This window comes from Mixophyes fleayi, chromosome 2 (genome assembly GCF_038048845.1).
Source record: "Mixophyes fleayi isolate aMixFle1 chromosome 2, aMixFle1.hap1, whole genome shotgun sequence".
Lineage (NCBI taxonomy): Eukaryota > Metazoa > Chordata > Amphibia > Anura > Limnodynastidae > Mixophyes > Mixophyes fleayi.
The window spans coordinates 114,027,630-114,043,165 of record NC_134403.1 but is presented as its reverse complement, the minus strand read 5'-3'; the positions used below and the strand labels follow the sequence as shown (position 1 = coordinate 114,043,165).

Here is a 15,536-nt window from a genome sequence, read left to right as displayed (position 1 = left end):
TAATGTGCTGAAAGATGGAATTGGTAAGTGCTTTAATTAATTAAACTTTATTGTATGTTTGTGCTTTATTTTCTTTTTCATACTAAATTTGTATAATAGTTAAGAGTCTTAGGGAGCTGCTCTCATTCATTTGAGAGGAGGTTCTTCACACTGGAAATCTTATTGGAAGACTATGGTGCCCCATTCATCTACATTTTATTCTTTATTACTAATAGTCATTTATATTTCACCATTCATATCAGTCTCTGCTACGGTGGATCTCACAATCTATATTCCCCACCTCACAGACACACTCACACACTAGAATTCATTTGGTCACAAGACAAATAGCTCACCAGTATGCCTTTGTAGTGTAGGAGTATAGCATCTGGGGGAAACCCACACTAACATGGGGAGAACGTACAGACTCCACAAAGATAGGGTCCTGATTGGAATAAAACCCTTGACCCCATTGCTGTGAGACAACATTGTTAACTACTGTGCCACATCTAGACTCATTTGCAAATATATGCGAATACATCCAGCGTATTTCAGTTATGGGCAGACTGCATGTTGTCTTATACCTGACTGCAAAAGGAGGTATCTGCAAACTCACTAAATAGCTTTTAAACAAATATAGATTTCATTTTAACTGTGATATACAGTGTTATTGACATTACTGTCATATTGCAAAGTAAGTTTGAGTTTACTTTCAATCAAGTGTCTCATAGTTAAAGGTACTTGTAAGCAATAATGAGTAGAGTGGTTTGCTGTGGGTTTTTCTATGACTTGTAAATATGATGACTTCTATGTGTAAAGTAGGAACTTAGAAATTATGCAAATTGGAAAACCCAGTACAAAAAAAAGGAACAGACACGTGAAGGAAGGGTGGTAGAAATTTTCGTAGAGGAGGCCAGGCTATAAAATGGGTAAACGATCATTGAAGCAATGACAAGAGGAACTTGAGCCTGGAAACAACATCCTAAATTACTTCTAAGAAACATGATTGCATCCAAGGTACGTATATATGTATATATATTTTATAGTTCACTGTTGTTCAAGTATTTCAATTCAGATGGACACATTTCTGTTAAAACTATGTGCCTTAAAATTAAAAAAATCCTGTTAACCAACCAAAAAATTATGTTATAATAGAAAGTATATGGAGCTTACATGGAAAAATACTTTGGAGGGCTAAATATTCCTTATGGACAGCCAGTGGGACAATCTTGTCTATATTTAGGGTAATATATTATAATATACATTTTACAAATGATTGCTGTTACATCCAGACATGAAACAAAGTTTTTGTTAATATTAATTCACATAAAACAACTATATGAAAGGATAATGTTAAATATGTATGAGCCTTATATAAAGCTGTTAAATGAAATGTGATTTAAATTAGCATTATATTAGTTCTAAAAGGGATTCCACTCTCTCTTCCACTAACTTCATTGCAGAAATTGATTATGGTGAAGAACTTGGAGAAATGTTGATAAGGATTTTTTACATTGTTCTAGGCAAAGTGTCTGAAACAATGCTAGTCGTTTTTTCCATATTCTGTACGGTTTTAAGTTATTACCAAAAGTTAATGTAAAGATGTTGGAAGAGTGAAATACACTACAATTCACTGGCACTGTTTGTGAGTATTGCAACAAATGTTACGTTTATATTCCAGCATGCAATATTCTGGTGCTTTACAAATTTGGATTTATCTAATTTTCTGAGCCATTGTTTACACCACTTTAACAACTTAGGCCCTGATTTTAAATTAAGAGCAAAGCAAAGAAAATAAGCAAATTTGCACCTTGGAAAAACCATGTTGCATTAGAGGGGGAGGTAAATTTGAAATGTGGGGACAGATTTATAGTTGGGATACTGCATGTCATAGATCAACTTTAATTTCAGTGTAAAATAAAGCTATCAAGTGCTACATGAAAAAACAACCAGTATATTCCTGGTGTACAAAAAAATAAGTCAATTTGTACCCCTTACATTGTAACATGGTTTGTCCAGGTGCAAATTTGCTCATTTTCTTTGCTAACTCAAAATCAGGCCAATAGTGAGTAATTAAACCTAAATACACTGTATTGAAATCAGCAGGAAGAACGCTGATACATAATATTTACAGAAAAGGGGTATACTTATCTTTTAAAAGCAGACGTCTTTAACGCTCTCTTTAAGTGGTCAAGCAATTTATTTACGGGCATAAAGGCTCGAAGATAGGGAATGCTGAATAGATTGTGACCAGCTTCCTATACTTGTTAGTCTGTTACTGGGGTGATGTATTGCTGACACTGCAGCTAATTTACATACATGCCTCAAAGATCATTTAAAATCAGTTGTAAATGCATATTTAAATGAACCAGTACATTTGAAATCAGATATTCAATATGTTTGCACACAGCTTAAAACTAATAGATCATAGCCCCTAATATTGATATCCCAATAAAGTGCTAATATTAAAGATGTGTAATGCATAGATAAAACATGATTCAGCTAAAATATCTCTGATGTAAATATGCTTTTTCTTATCTGCTTGCAGACAGTGACGGGCAGTTTTGCTGGAATGATCCATGGTTTGACCACTAGTAACCTCACAGAACTTGTTATTCAGAGGAGCAAGCGTATGATTTTAGACACTTTGGGAGTTGGGCTAATTGGTACCACTACAGAAGTCTTCCAGAAGGCGTTGCAGTACAGCAAGGTAAGAATGATTTCTAACCAATCTTTTTCTTTAATTTCATAACATGCAGTCTGAAAGGTTACACTTTAAAGGCCAGTGCAATTTTAATGCATATATACATAGGAGGGGTTATTTTAAATTATGATGACCTTAAGGCTTACTTTGGTTAAAAAAATGTAAAGAGGGGATATATTACATAATCTTGATTGTATCTGGAAGAAGAACCCTTTCCCCTCCATTTCTTGTAACTAGCTGCATTGTTTTCAGCACCTACATTAGCATCAGTAGGAATTTAGTTTTAGCAGTGAGACTTGATGAGATATCAATGAATAACCCATGCATTCAGCAATATTAAACCAGCTCTTTAGAAATATACCCAACAATAGGTAAATAAGTAACACCTATCATGTATTGTTAGGAGTAAATCCAGCTACAAGGTGCAAGTTTGCACCTGGACAAACCATGTTGCGGTTCAGTGCAAGTGCAAAATATCATCATATAAGTGGATTTACTACATGGGTTAAATTTAACAAGCTGCGGGGTCGAAAAAGTGGAGATGTTGCCTATAGCAACCAATCAGATTCTAGCTGTCATTTTGTAGAATGTACTAAATAAAATATAACTAGAATCTGATTGGTTATTATAGGCAACATCTCCACTTTTTCAAACCCGCAGCTTGATAAATTTACCCCCCAGGATCATTATGTAAGCTCTGGAATATAAGCAAGTAGGTATTCCATATAGAAAAAAAGTTCACCCATTAAAAGAACTAGTACAGTATAGTAGGAGTGTATTCCCTTTTCTTTGCTTGTGTTAGTTTTATAATTTGTACGAAAATTGGAAAAAAAATAAATAGCTCACAAAACACCTCATCTGTTGAAGTTGTTCATTGAGATGGAGACTCTTCTACACTGTTAGACGTAATTTACTTTTACAGTAATCACAGGAAAATTAACTTTAAAACCCTTAAACACTTATCTGTCATTTTGCATTTGGCAATGACAGCTATTCTGGTTATACTTTTTGTCTTGTCTTACATGGCCACTTGTTTCATTGATTTCAGATTTACAGCACCGACATCTCAAGCACGGTTTGGGGCCAGTCAGATCTCCGTCTCCCTCCTCTCTATGCCTCTTTTGTCAATGGCGTTGCTGTAAGAAACATTTACAATAATCTTTCTGTACAATTGTCTCTGATCAATGTTAGATTGCCACTCACCATCCTGCTCAAGCTACAGTGTGGTAATAATACATAATGACATGTAAGTTTTCTGCTCAGCTATTCTAGGACTTGGATAAGAAAAAGTAGCATTACTATAATTCAAGGCCCATTAGCTGGAATGAGCAACTTCATGTTAGTATTATGTTATGTGTTTATCACAATCCTAGACCTAAAACTAGCAGCAAAATATGCATTGAATAAATATCATTCCAGTAGCTGTAGTTATAGTATATGCATTATATATATGCTCTTGAAGTATATATAAGTATTATCATGCACTCTAAAGCCATTATAAAGGATTCTTATTCTAGTCATCGAGGATGAGTGTTAGACCTTTACTTTATGGTTTAAGGAATACGCTGTTCTATGGAAACAGCTTGGAAAATGTATTTGCTCATAGGGGATCACTTAAGAACTGCTCCGCATGTTCCCACTTTAAAGGCTAGTCCCACATCTTGGGTGGAAAATTGTAAAAACTATCCCAGAATCATCTTGCTGTGGAGTCTTTTGGGGCCGCCATCCTCTGCTATGTAAGTGTTCCTGAAGAAATTGGACGTTCAAAAGGGTCTAATATGGAGTAGGCTGCCTGAAGACCCTATACTGATCGTGGATGTGGTTCCCATCATTGCCCCATTTAATGCCAATTCAATGGTCCTTGGGCAAAATGATGGCAGCTATATTGACGAGATGACAGTAGCAGAAGGAAGCACACTCCAGATCAGGCTTTCTTTTGGGAGCCCTGATTTCTATAGTGACCCCTAGAGCACAGAGGATGGGGGGCCTAGAGGACGGACCCTAACACTTAGGTTAAGGGGAAGCAAGGGGCTTAGTGTTAGCTTGCTTCATTTTCTGTCCAAAATATGGAATTATCCTTTAATACAGGTTAAAAATAAACTGCCCAAAAATGAATAGACTATGAATATGGCCCTATTATACCTCAACCATAACACTCAGCGATGATACAGAATTTACTACAATTAATATTGTTAAAAAAGACCTGCACAATTTTGATTTTATAATAATGCAGACTTTATCTAGAATTCAGATATTACCCGTTATTATATAAATATACATGCTGTCTGTACATCATTTCCTAGATTCACTCAATGGACTTTGATGACACCTGGCACCCTGCTACACATCCATCTGGCCCTGTCCTCCCCTCTTTGATTGCACTTACAGAAACGTTGCCTGCACACACCAAGAAATCTGGATTAGATTTACTTTTAGCGTTCAATGTTGGCATCGAAGTACAGGGGAGACTCATGCGTTTTTCTACTGAAGCAAGCAATATTCCAAAAAGGTATGAAATGCATTCTGTAGACTAGTAAAACATAGAGTTCACAGTTTAAGCCCCATAGAAATCCTGACTAACCTGGTATAGTGGTAAATGTTTTTGAGTTTACTTATAAGTTTTGAAGAAGGATTTAATATATACAAACTAATTTCAAAGTTTAATTCAACAGTGCCGCTCATGCCATTGTATTAGCAATTGTCTGCTAAAAGCATCACGGTTCTAGTGGTGTATGACAGTATAGCAATTTTAGTATTGCATGAGTCATAATACATTTCTTTTCTTTAATGTATTTATTTCCCCATTTGTATTTATAGGTTTCACCCTCCCGCTGTGGTTGGAACAATGGGAAGTGCGGCAGCAGTTTCTAAATTCTTACATTTGGGACAGTCTCAGTGCAGAGAAGCATTAGCTATTGCTGCATCATATTCTGGGGCCCCTATGGCCAATGCAGCCACTCAAACTAAACCCCTGCACATAGGCAATGCAGGAAGGAATGGCCTTGAAGCTGCTTGCTTTGCATTTTTAGGTCTTGAGGGCAATAAGCAGATCCTGGACTTAGAATCTGGTTTTGGTGCTTTCTATCATGACTATAATCCACAAGCTCTGGCATCACTCCAGTCTTATGAATGGCTGCTGGAGAAACAAGCAGTGGCATTTAAACGCTTCCCTGCTCATCTCGGCATGCACTGGGTTGCAGACGCAGCATGTGCAGTGCGGAAACACATTTCTGGAGATAATGGATCACTGCCAGTTAATAACATCCAGAAAATCAAACTCAAAATTCCTGATGCCAAATATGTGAATCGCCCTTTCCCATCTTCAGAACATGAAGCTCGTCACTCCTTCCAATTCAATGCATGCACAGCCCTACTCGATGGAGTTGTGTCTGTCCAGTCTTTCAGTGATCAAAGTATTACCAGATCAGAACTTAAGGAACTGCTTGGTAAAATAGAGGTTGTTCATCCATCTGACAATGAACCCAACTTTGAGAAACTATATTGTGAGGTGTCTGTTACACTAACAAATGGAGTCACTTTTACGGAGAGATGCAACACTTTCTATGGTCATTGGAGGAAGCCGCTGAGCTATGAAGACCTTGTGAAAAAGTTCAAGTCTAATGCATCCACAGTTCTTTCCATGGATGGAGTAGAAGGTATTGTGGAGATGGTGAATAAGCTGGAAGACGTATCAGACTGCTCAGTTCTAAGCTCACTTCTCAGACTAAGGAAACAGACTACTGACAAGCAAGAGATAGCATTTTATAATAAGTCATGAGTGCAGGAATTCAACATGGAGATATCTAAAAATGTCTACATGTGTCTCACTAGTAACTATCACAAAGATTCCCTGATCTCTAGATTAAGACAATTCAATATCAAATACTTTGCACTTTAGTTGTTGTGCTGCAGAAAAATGTAAACTTACATTTGTATGATGCATAAGTATAAATAGTATATTAGTGATACTTCGGTAGCAGTGTTTTACATTTTCCCATTTGCCCATTTTTCTCATTTTAGAATGACTTGTATTCCGCTTGTTAACAAACAGACTTTATCATATACATGGGGTTATTTATTAATGTAATGCCTTTTGTTTCATAGCACGCAATCCTATCATCTTAGAAAGCAAAATCAATTGAAGAGAGTTGATGTGTAGTATTAATTATGTGTGATTTATTGTTATGTGATTGTATGTTTGCAGTTTCTGCCATATCAAGGGGATTTACATGTAAAAAATGCCACAGGCTGCTTATTTGGCTATGCCCCATTCATTTTCTCTGACACTTTTATTCTAATATAGAAATGAATGGTAAGTTACTGTAGACTTGAAGCACAGGAGAATTGGCCCATGTAGTTCCTTTCTGTTATACTTCCCAATTACTTTACAAAACTAGTTTAACAGAGATATATCCTTGGTCTACATGAAAGCCTTTGTAATCCACTTGTGCTGTATTTTCTATCTATGCTGCGTACACTACTGAATTTAACAAATTCTTTTCCAGTGCAATAACATTTTTATGTAAAGTAATTGTAATTTGCTTTTTTTTGATAATCTACTTCTCACTGAATATTTATTTTGTCAATTTAAATGTGATCATATGAAAAATAAAAAATCTTCAGTTAAATAAATTAATGTGATACCAGTGTCCACTTTTAGACAGCATCACCTACTATGTAGACCTTTGGTGAGATCCCACCACCATCATTACCTGCAGACAATTTCCTCATCTGATAGCAGGGAGAGGAGGGTGCTTTCAGGTGCAGGTATTTCAGCAGCTAGGACACAGTACTCATGTACAGTTGGACACATTTGCTCCCCAAATGTTAAAAGTAAAAGAAGACGGACGCATAAAAAAGCGCATTCAGGTTCATGTGTCCAGCTGTACATCAGTAGCATATGCTTTATATTACAAGTAACACATGTGCATACTTATATCCCACGATAGTGTACAGAAAGTGTAGTGATGTGGAAAGACAGTGTTAGTAGCAAATACAAAAATCTCACTACCGTATTTGTAAACCTTACAACGATATAATGAAGTGTTACACACACAAGAGAAAATAGTGCCTTTACACTTGAATTAATAAATGCGAAAGTTGTATTTTCCTCATAAAATGTGATTAAATATAAACAAATACACAAAATACAAATACACTCAATTAAATACAAATACATGTTCTCCGCTTTAAAAATCAAACGGGAATCTTCTTTCTTGCCACAGTCCAAATGGAAATATCAATTAAATAGTGCAAATAGACACAAGTTCATATAAACTAGCAGAATCACTAATGAATGAAGTAGTATCAGTTGAAGAGGTAAATCCACAAATATCCAATCAGAAGCAGCTAGTGCTGCCAATCATCATCATCATCACCAGCACCTGCAGTAGATACACTACCTGGCAGGCGTACCTTAGTCACATTTATGTGGACACGCCCTTACTGTACCTGGCCTACTCATGCCCACCCTTTCTCTCTCCTGTTACGCTTCTCCAGTTGTAAGGAATTGTTAGTGTAGGGGTGTGACCAAATCTGCATACAGATGTATGCTTCTGGAGTTTTGTGAAGAAATGCCATATACAGTTTAATAAAGCAGATCTTAAAAGTTTAGGTTTTTCCACTCTCTAGCATCAGTAGTTTGTAAGCATTATAGATATGCATTATAAATCTATCAGCGGATTTACTTAGGGACTTTAAGGGTCTGTTGAGGAGGAATATGGATGGATCAATGGGTACATGGATATCAGTAGCCTGCTCAATAAGAGTGATATTGAAATTCCTGAATATTTGAATGATAGGACACTCCCAACAGATATCGAGAAATGTGCCAATGTTTCAACAGTTTCACCCACAGTGGTTAGACAAAAGGGGAGATATGCAATGGATCTTTTGGGGTACAATGTACCATGTGTATATATTTCATGTGAGTTCTCACATATTCCAAAATTGCTGGAGTCTTTAGGGTAGGTTTTTTTGATGATAGACCACCCCTCATTGTTGAGTGATAGCCTAAGGTCCCTTTCCAAAGAAGTTTCATTCGGTTACCTTGATGGTGGTTCAGGTACTAAGATTGGGTGGTATGTAATGGAAATTGTCCCTTTCTATCAACAAAATAGATATATTTTTCTTTCTGAAAGGAGGGTCTTTGAACAAGTCTGTGATTAAATAACACCAAGGACTTGCAGGTACTAAAAGTGAAGGCAAAGAGGAAGATGATATTTTTCTTGCAAATTAGCCAAGAAACAAAGCACATACTCTCCCAAAATATGAATAAATCTATCAATGTTTTTGTTTTTCCAGGTTGCAATTATTCTGCCAGTGAGAATAATGAGTGTTTTCAAATCAGGCATAATGGTTAGGAATATTGTGTGTTATTCTATGTATATTAAATGATATAATATGTGATATGTAACATCCCCTTTGGCATTAAGCGTTGTGAGGGTGTATATACATTCAATGATGTAGATGCTTTTCACCTCTGTACTTGGTTTTCAGTGCCTCCACCAGAATCACTGATTTCTTCTTCTGGGGGTGTTCTTGAAATACACCAGGGTTAGATTCGGGAAACCCCCTGCCCATTACTAACACACGGTGACACACTCTGCGCTGCAGAAACCAATCCAGCACATTTATTGAACTGGAACCACTGAATGCAGCTTTTGTGATTTTATAGATAAATATACTTTGGTATAATTTTAAATGAAAATGTGAACAATATAATACAGTGTGGATGAAAGTAGAGATTCTTACTATGAACAGCAGGTTAACACAATAACTCTCAATAAATCAATAATATCAACACTATAAGACATAAGCATTAATTGTCACAACCTTATACACCTGATCAATATATTATATGTTAACCTTACTGGCTCCTGATACTGGAATTATCTCAAGGGTTAATTGCATATAAATTTACTTATATTTTTACCATATACTGCCAAACACACACACTGGCAGCACTCAAACACACCACACAGATGGAGCAGTGTACTGCAAGTTGGGGCCCTTCTGTATGGAGGCCAGCATGGCATGGAAGCAGCATATGTCCAGTATTCAGGTTTTAAAGGTCTTTAAATTACTTGCAGTAAGGTACAGCAGTCACAGTATGCAAACCCTCCTATAACAACAACTGTAAAATCTTCAGCTTGTATCCTTTTTTATTTGTGTCATGGGACTTGTAGTTTCACAACTTTATTTTAACACCAGAGGGGTCACCTTGTGATATAAGCTCAAATGCTGATTAAACCAACACTTCTTGCACATTTACCTACCCACCCATCTATCCCTGACTCTTCAGCCCTTGTGGCCAGATATAGTCCAAACCTCACTTGAATAATAACATATAAGTAAATTAACCAGTTACTTATCTGCACCAGTGTGGTCCCAGTATATGAACTTGAGTCGCTTCAAAATGACTGACTTGCAAAATGTCCTTTAGAGGTGCATGCAAACCTCCTCCTACAGCTTCGAGCTGTGACTTCCCAGCAGGTTCAGTTCACCACTTCACTCTGCTCTGATATCTCTCAAGACTGTTCTCTCTGCTCAAACCATCATTCCAGTGCCCTTATGCTTAGGGTCACCTTATCTGGACTTGTCACACAGCTCCATCTCTCCCAGGATGCTCCTCTCTCTCCCTTCTCCCCTGCCCTGTTGTTTCTCAGTCTTGTTAGGCCCCACCCCCTTTTCACAGTAGTTTTGCGGGAGATGTAGTTTCTCATCCATCTTTTTTTCTTACTGATGCAGTTGTGATTAGTAGCCCCTTGTTGCTGAAGTCCAACGACAGCATCCCCAGGGGTTACATATATATCAGTCAGTTACTTATCAGTTATCTACATACATCAGTCAGTTACCCACATCAGTCAGTTATACACATCAGTCAATTATCTTCCCCCCAGTTTTCCTATATACCATTATGCTTTCCTCTCACTCCTCTCCGGCATCCTACCTATCTAACAATTTTGCTTCCATGCATTACCGTTCTGCTTCTTGTCTAACTACCATCTAACACTATACCAAGCAGTCCAGATGTGAGCAAAAACAAGGACCAAGGTATCTGCAGTAATGTATCTGCAGCAGAAACCGTAGAGAACAAATGTAGGCAGTAATGGATTCTGACCAAATACAATTAAAAATTAAGTGGACCTGGAGGACTCGTGAATATGGACCAAGACAAAAACCAAACTCCTGGAATCCTCCTCCCATTACAAGGTGGCAGCTGATCATCGACGCAAGATGTTCCCTGCTCTCCATGTGGGGGACAATGAAAGTGTTAAATAAACAAATAGCTGCCATTTTTCTTTCTGGAACTTCAAGTCCCAGCCACACCATGCTGCCCTAAACAGTCTGGACATGCTGATGCTTGTAGAACTACAAGCACCAGCATACCCATGGCAGCCAGGTCATGCTGGCACAAGTGCCAACATGACGTGACACCCATACCTGCCTGCGATCTGTACTATCAAAACAAAAATGTAAAAAAAAAAACAACACCCTCTTCTAAACCACAACTTTTTAATAAAAATAATAAAACACCAATAATTACATAAAACACCCTCTTTAATACCACATCTATTCATTAAAAATAATAAAACCCCATATACTCACCAATATGATGTCTTCTTCTTTTGTTAGCAGCTTTTAATGCAGAAATGCTTGTAAACCATGTCCACAAATATTTGTATAACAAAATAAGGTCCATTAATATGTCCCCAAAATATTTATATATCCAAAAGTCCATGCTTGATTAAACTCTTCTGATCTTCGGATCACATAGACCCCCATATTTGTAATTCCAAATGTCAATGCTTGTAAATAATCTTCGGGTCAGGAAGCACTATTCTTTTTTCTGATCAGGGGATCCCCATTTTGTATATCGAAACCGAAACATGCTTGAAAAAACAGGAAATCCAGTAAAGACACGACGCTAACTATGCTTGTACACTGTACAGCAACGCAATGCTAATGAGTATAACAGAGCCGCAATCTATATTTATAGACTAAGGGGTGGAAAAACCCCTTAGACTTCATATGACCTTAAATGTTGTTTTCTACAATTTTAAGGGCGTTAATTACCCCAAAAATGTGCAAAACTGAACTCCTCTCTCCAAGGTCTGAAGGGTGAACTAGTCTTCCTCCAGGAGGAAGACTAGGTCACCCTTCAGACCTAGTCTTACTCCAGGAGACTCACTTTATCTTCACCCCAAACTCAGATTTAAAAAGTTCTCCTTGACTTAACATACCATTGTGTAATGGTCACTGGTTCTTGCTCTGACACTATCTGCATAAGTAATGGTAAATGTCAATGCTGCCTGCTGTCCCCTCTGTTCTTTGCCCTGGTTATAAAGCCCCTTGTGGAAACCATTTGAGTTTACCCAGACATATGGGAATGTGTGAATGGCGGATTTTGAAAGCAAGTCATCTCTCTTTGCAAATTATGTTATCTTGACCCTCCAATGGATCAGAATATCTCTCCCCAGCCTGTTCAGAATTCTGGATCTATAGCGTCGTCTATCAGGCTACATAATTAATATTTCAAAGTCTAAAGCTATGCTATTCAACCTACTTAGTCGAGATGGTCAGCATATCACCTCTCAATTTAATTTTAATTGGCAAATAAATAAAATAAAATACATTAGTGGATGCCTGTACCAGCAAAACTATCCAGGTCTCATTGGCAAAATTAAGTCAGAGCTGTTCTCCTGGTGCCCCCTTATTATTTTGTGGCTAGGCAGGATCGTTGCCGTAAAGATGAATATTCTCCCCAAGCTCCTCTGTCACTTTCAAACTCCCACTAACCGAGGTTGTCTCCATCCAAAAATGTCTAGTGAAGTTTGAGTCCTTCTGAAAAAAAGTACTAAAGAGGCTTTCTAGACCTTTTTATTTATTATTGGGCTGTCCACTAGAGTCAAACTGTAGCCTCCTTTACTTCCCCATCCTCTCTGTCTTGGGTGGACATAAAGACTACTTACCTCATGCTGACATCCCCTTCCTCTTTATGGGGCATGCACAAATGAGCAAGATTTTGACTTGTCAAATTGCAAATGATCACCTACCTTGAGCTTTTCGTGTAGGATCTGGTAGACCTGCAGACCCCACCTAGGCATGCAGCCATTCTTCCCTCACATCATACCACTTTAGAGAAACTATTAATTCCCCCTGGGCCTCTCTACCTCCTTGCCTTGCAACTGACTGGCTTCTGGCATTTGGTTCATAGATGACCTTCTCCATCAAGGTGCTGTTCTAACCCTTGATGAACTGCAAATCAAATTTCCAGACCTCTGTTCTAAGTTTTTTGAGTATTTCCAGCTAACACATTTTGACTCCTGAAAACAGGCATGAGAGGGAATAGGAAAGGGACCTGAGGGGAATCAGGACTGGGGGTAAATGTATCAAGGTGCGATTTGGCATTGTCTGCGATTTTTTTGGGCAAGTTTAAACTCGCCAATGTATGAAACTGCGAGTTGATAGGTAATCGCTAGTAAAGTGAGTTTTTCAAAATTGCCATTAAAAAAATTGATACAAATAGCTGTCCCAATGTTTTTCCATTCTAGCAATACAAATTGCCATATGTAAGAAGCTTCGATTATAAAAATCGCTGCAGAAACAACACGCTGCTTTGTATAGGCGTGATTAGCAAACACATCAGCTATTGGTCTATGCAGGCTATACAAGACTATAAAAAGAGCCCCAAATGGCCATTAATCTGAGGGTGGTTGAAAATGGAGTTGATAGGAAATTTGTTGTTTGGGGTTTTGGAGCAAAATCTTATTTTGGAGTCAGGACAGAGAGGGAGAGAGGAATATCCCCAGCACCAGGCTTTTCTTAGGCTGTGCAGGCCACGTAATTTTAGGACATGGTTGAGTCCTGTTAGAGCAGGAGGTTATTCAAATGTTTAGGCTCTACATTTCTTTGCCACAGGCTCATTCCAGTCAGTGTGCTACCAGGTTGTAGGGCTCACACAGGCAACTTTCTCAAGGCACTTATTTGTGGTGTTAAGTGCTCTTAACAAGCTGGTATCTACCTATATATGCTTCCCCCACCAGGATTGTGAATGGCATGACTTGAAGGTAAATTGTTGAATAGATTCTGCCAAATTAGGTACAGATGCTGGTTGTGCTTGGCTGGGTGTGGAAGTTGCTAGACTGGTTGCTGGTGCATGGTGCACACACTCCTCAACTTCTGGGAAGTTAGACACAGTTTCTATTGTTATATATTCCTTACTTTCTAGTTTTGGTGCCTCTGTTTGCGCTATGTCCGCATTGGACTCCCTTGCGCTTGTGATGGTCCTTAGTAAATGGAAAAAAAAAAATAATTAATAAACAATAACAGGACAAAAGCAGTTATAGGTATTTTTGCTTACAGCAAAATGTGTAATGCCATTCCCCCCTCCCTCACTACAATATAGGTGGATTTACCTTCTAAGGATTCCTCATCCTCCTGGTCACTGACTGCTTGTGCTGTCTGCATTTGAGAGGACCCTGTTAACTGAAAATTTGGACATATTTGATATTAATATATTTTGATTGAGCAAAAAGTTACACCGTAAAATACCCCAAAAATGTTTAAATGTGCAGAACAATCAAACATTTACTTGCTGCAGGATTACTGTTTTACCATAAAGGAATTACGTTTTAACCATGATACATTACTCACCAGCATTAGGTTGGGACAGAGGTCTGTCCGTATGAGCTGCTTAAACTCTTCTTCATCGGAGGTGTATGTTACCACCAGAGCAGGCCCACCACCAGTCCTTGCAGCTGCTCGCCTCTCCCCTGACATAATCTCCTTTACTTGCCTTTTGATATCAGATATTCTTTTACAGCAGCTTTCTATGGACCTTCTGATTGGGGACTCACATCTACTGCATGACATACTTGGCAGCTGTTTATAAGTGCACAATGTTCTGCAAAACTAAAGCGCACATTGCGCCAAGACTTAGTCCTGCCAAATGAAGTCCTTGTCCTCAAACTCCTGCTCTTGCTCCTCTCTCTTCTCCTCTCCTCCTCTTCTCCTCCGCACTCCCTAGACTTCCCACCTCTCTTACCATCCTACATCACACACAAAGTACTGGGGAAACACAGAAAACAACAAACAAATACACTCCCAAGCAAAACACAGGGAAATTACAGAAAACAACAACAAAAAATTATGAGATTATGAGACAAATAAGGGCAGATAAACCAAATAAGAAAAAACAACAACAAACATCACTTACAACCAGGGCCGGACTGGGACTAAAAATCAGCCCTGGCATTTAAAGCACACACAGGCCCACCTGTTGTGGGCTCCATGCACTATATTGTTGCACACTGATGCTGGGGTAGTGTGCGTTGCTGGCGATGTACAACATGATGTAGTATGAGTATGTGTGTGTGTGTGGGGTATTTATTTTTCCTAATGACCCGCAAACTTACATTATTAGTACCCCAATTACATCAATAAATACCATAACAATACATTATTTGTACCAAAATTACAGCAGTAAATAACCCCAAATCAATAGTAGTGACCAGACAAAAACTAATTCACAAATAAAAATTGGTACAGCATATCAGATACTGAGAGTGTGAGTCCCAGGAGCAGCTTAATACCCCATTTACAATGCAAAGAAAAATAGATATATTGACACAATCACAGTTAAAATTTATGACAAGCAGCGTTTTTTCCTCTTAATTAAAAATCTCTGTACAGATAAATATGCAAGAAACATTACAGCGCAATAATGAGCAATACATAGTGTTTTAAACATCATTGGATACACAGTAGTGCCCCCAGTTCAAGAAAGGATGGTGAAAAACACATTGGACACGAGAAAATATATGAACTTACCTGATTATGGCATCCTGTG

At 38.0% G+C, this 15,536-nt stretch overlaps 1 protein-coding gene across 1 annotated transcript; it reads left to right on the top strand.

Annotated features, from left to right (window-relative positions):
* Positions 1–881: 881 nt before the first annotated feature.
* ACOD1 (aconitate decarboxylase 1) lies at positions 882–7,298 on the top strand. Its single transcript, XM_075199842.1, has 5 exons — positions 882–996; positions 2,528–2,689; positions 3,732–3,821; positions 4,987–5,192; positions 5,501–7,298. The coding sequence occupies exons 1-5, from the start codon at positions 982–984 to the stop codon at positions 6,459–6,461; spliced, it is 1,434 nt and encodes a 477-aa protein (XP_075055943.1). The 5' UTR covers positions 882–981; the 3' UTR covers positions 6,462–7,298.
* The last annotated feature ends 8,238 nt before the right edge of the window (positions 7,299–15,536 follow it).

Coding starts and splice junctions, on each gene's coding strand:
- ACOD1 (XM_075199842.1), top strand. Junction 2,690..3,731: donor AGGCGTTGCAGTACAGCAAG/GTAAGAATGATT, acceptor CATTGATTTCAG/ATTTACAGCACCGACATCTC. Junction 3,822..4,986: donor CTTTTGTCAATGGCGTTGCT/GTAAGAAACATT, acceptor ATCATTTCCTAG/ATTCACTCAATGGACTTTGA.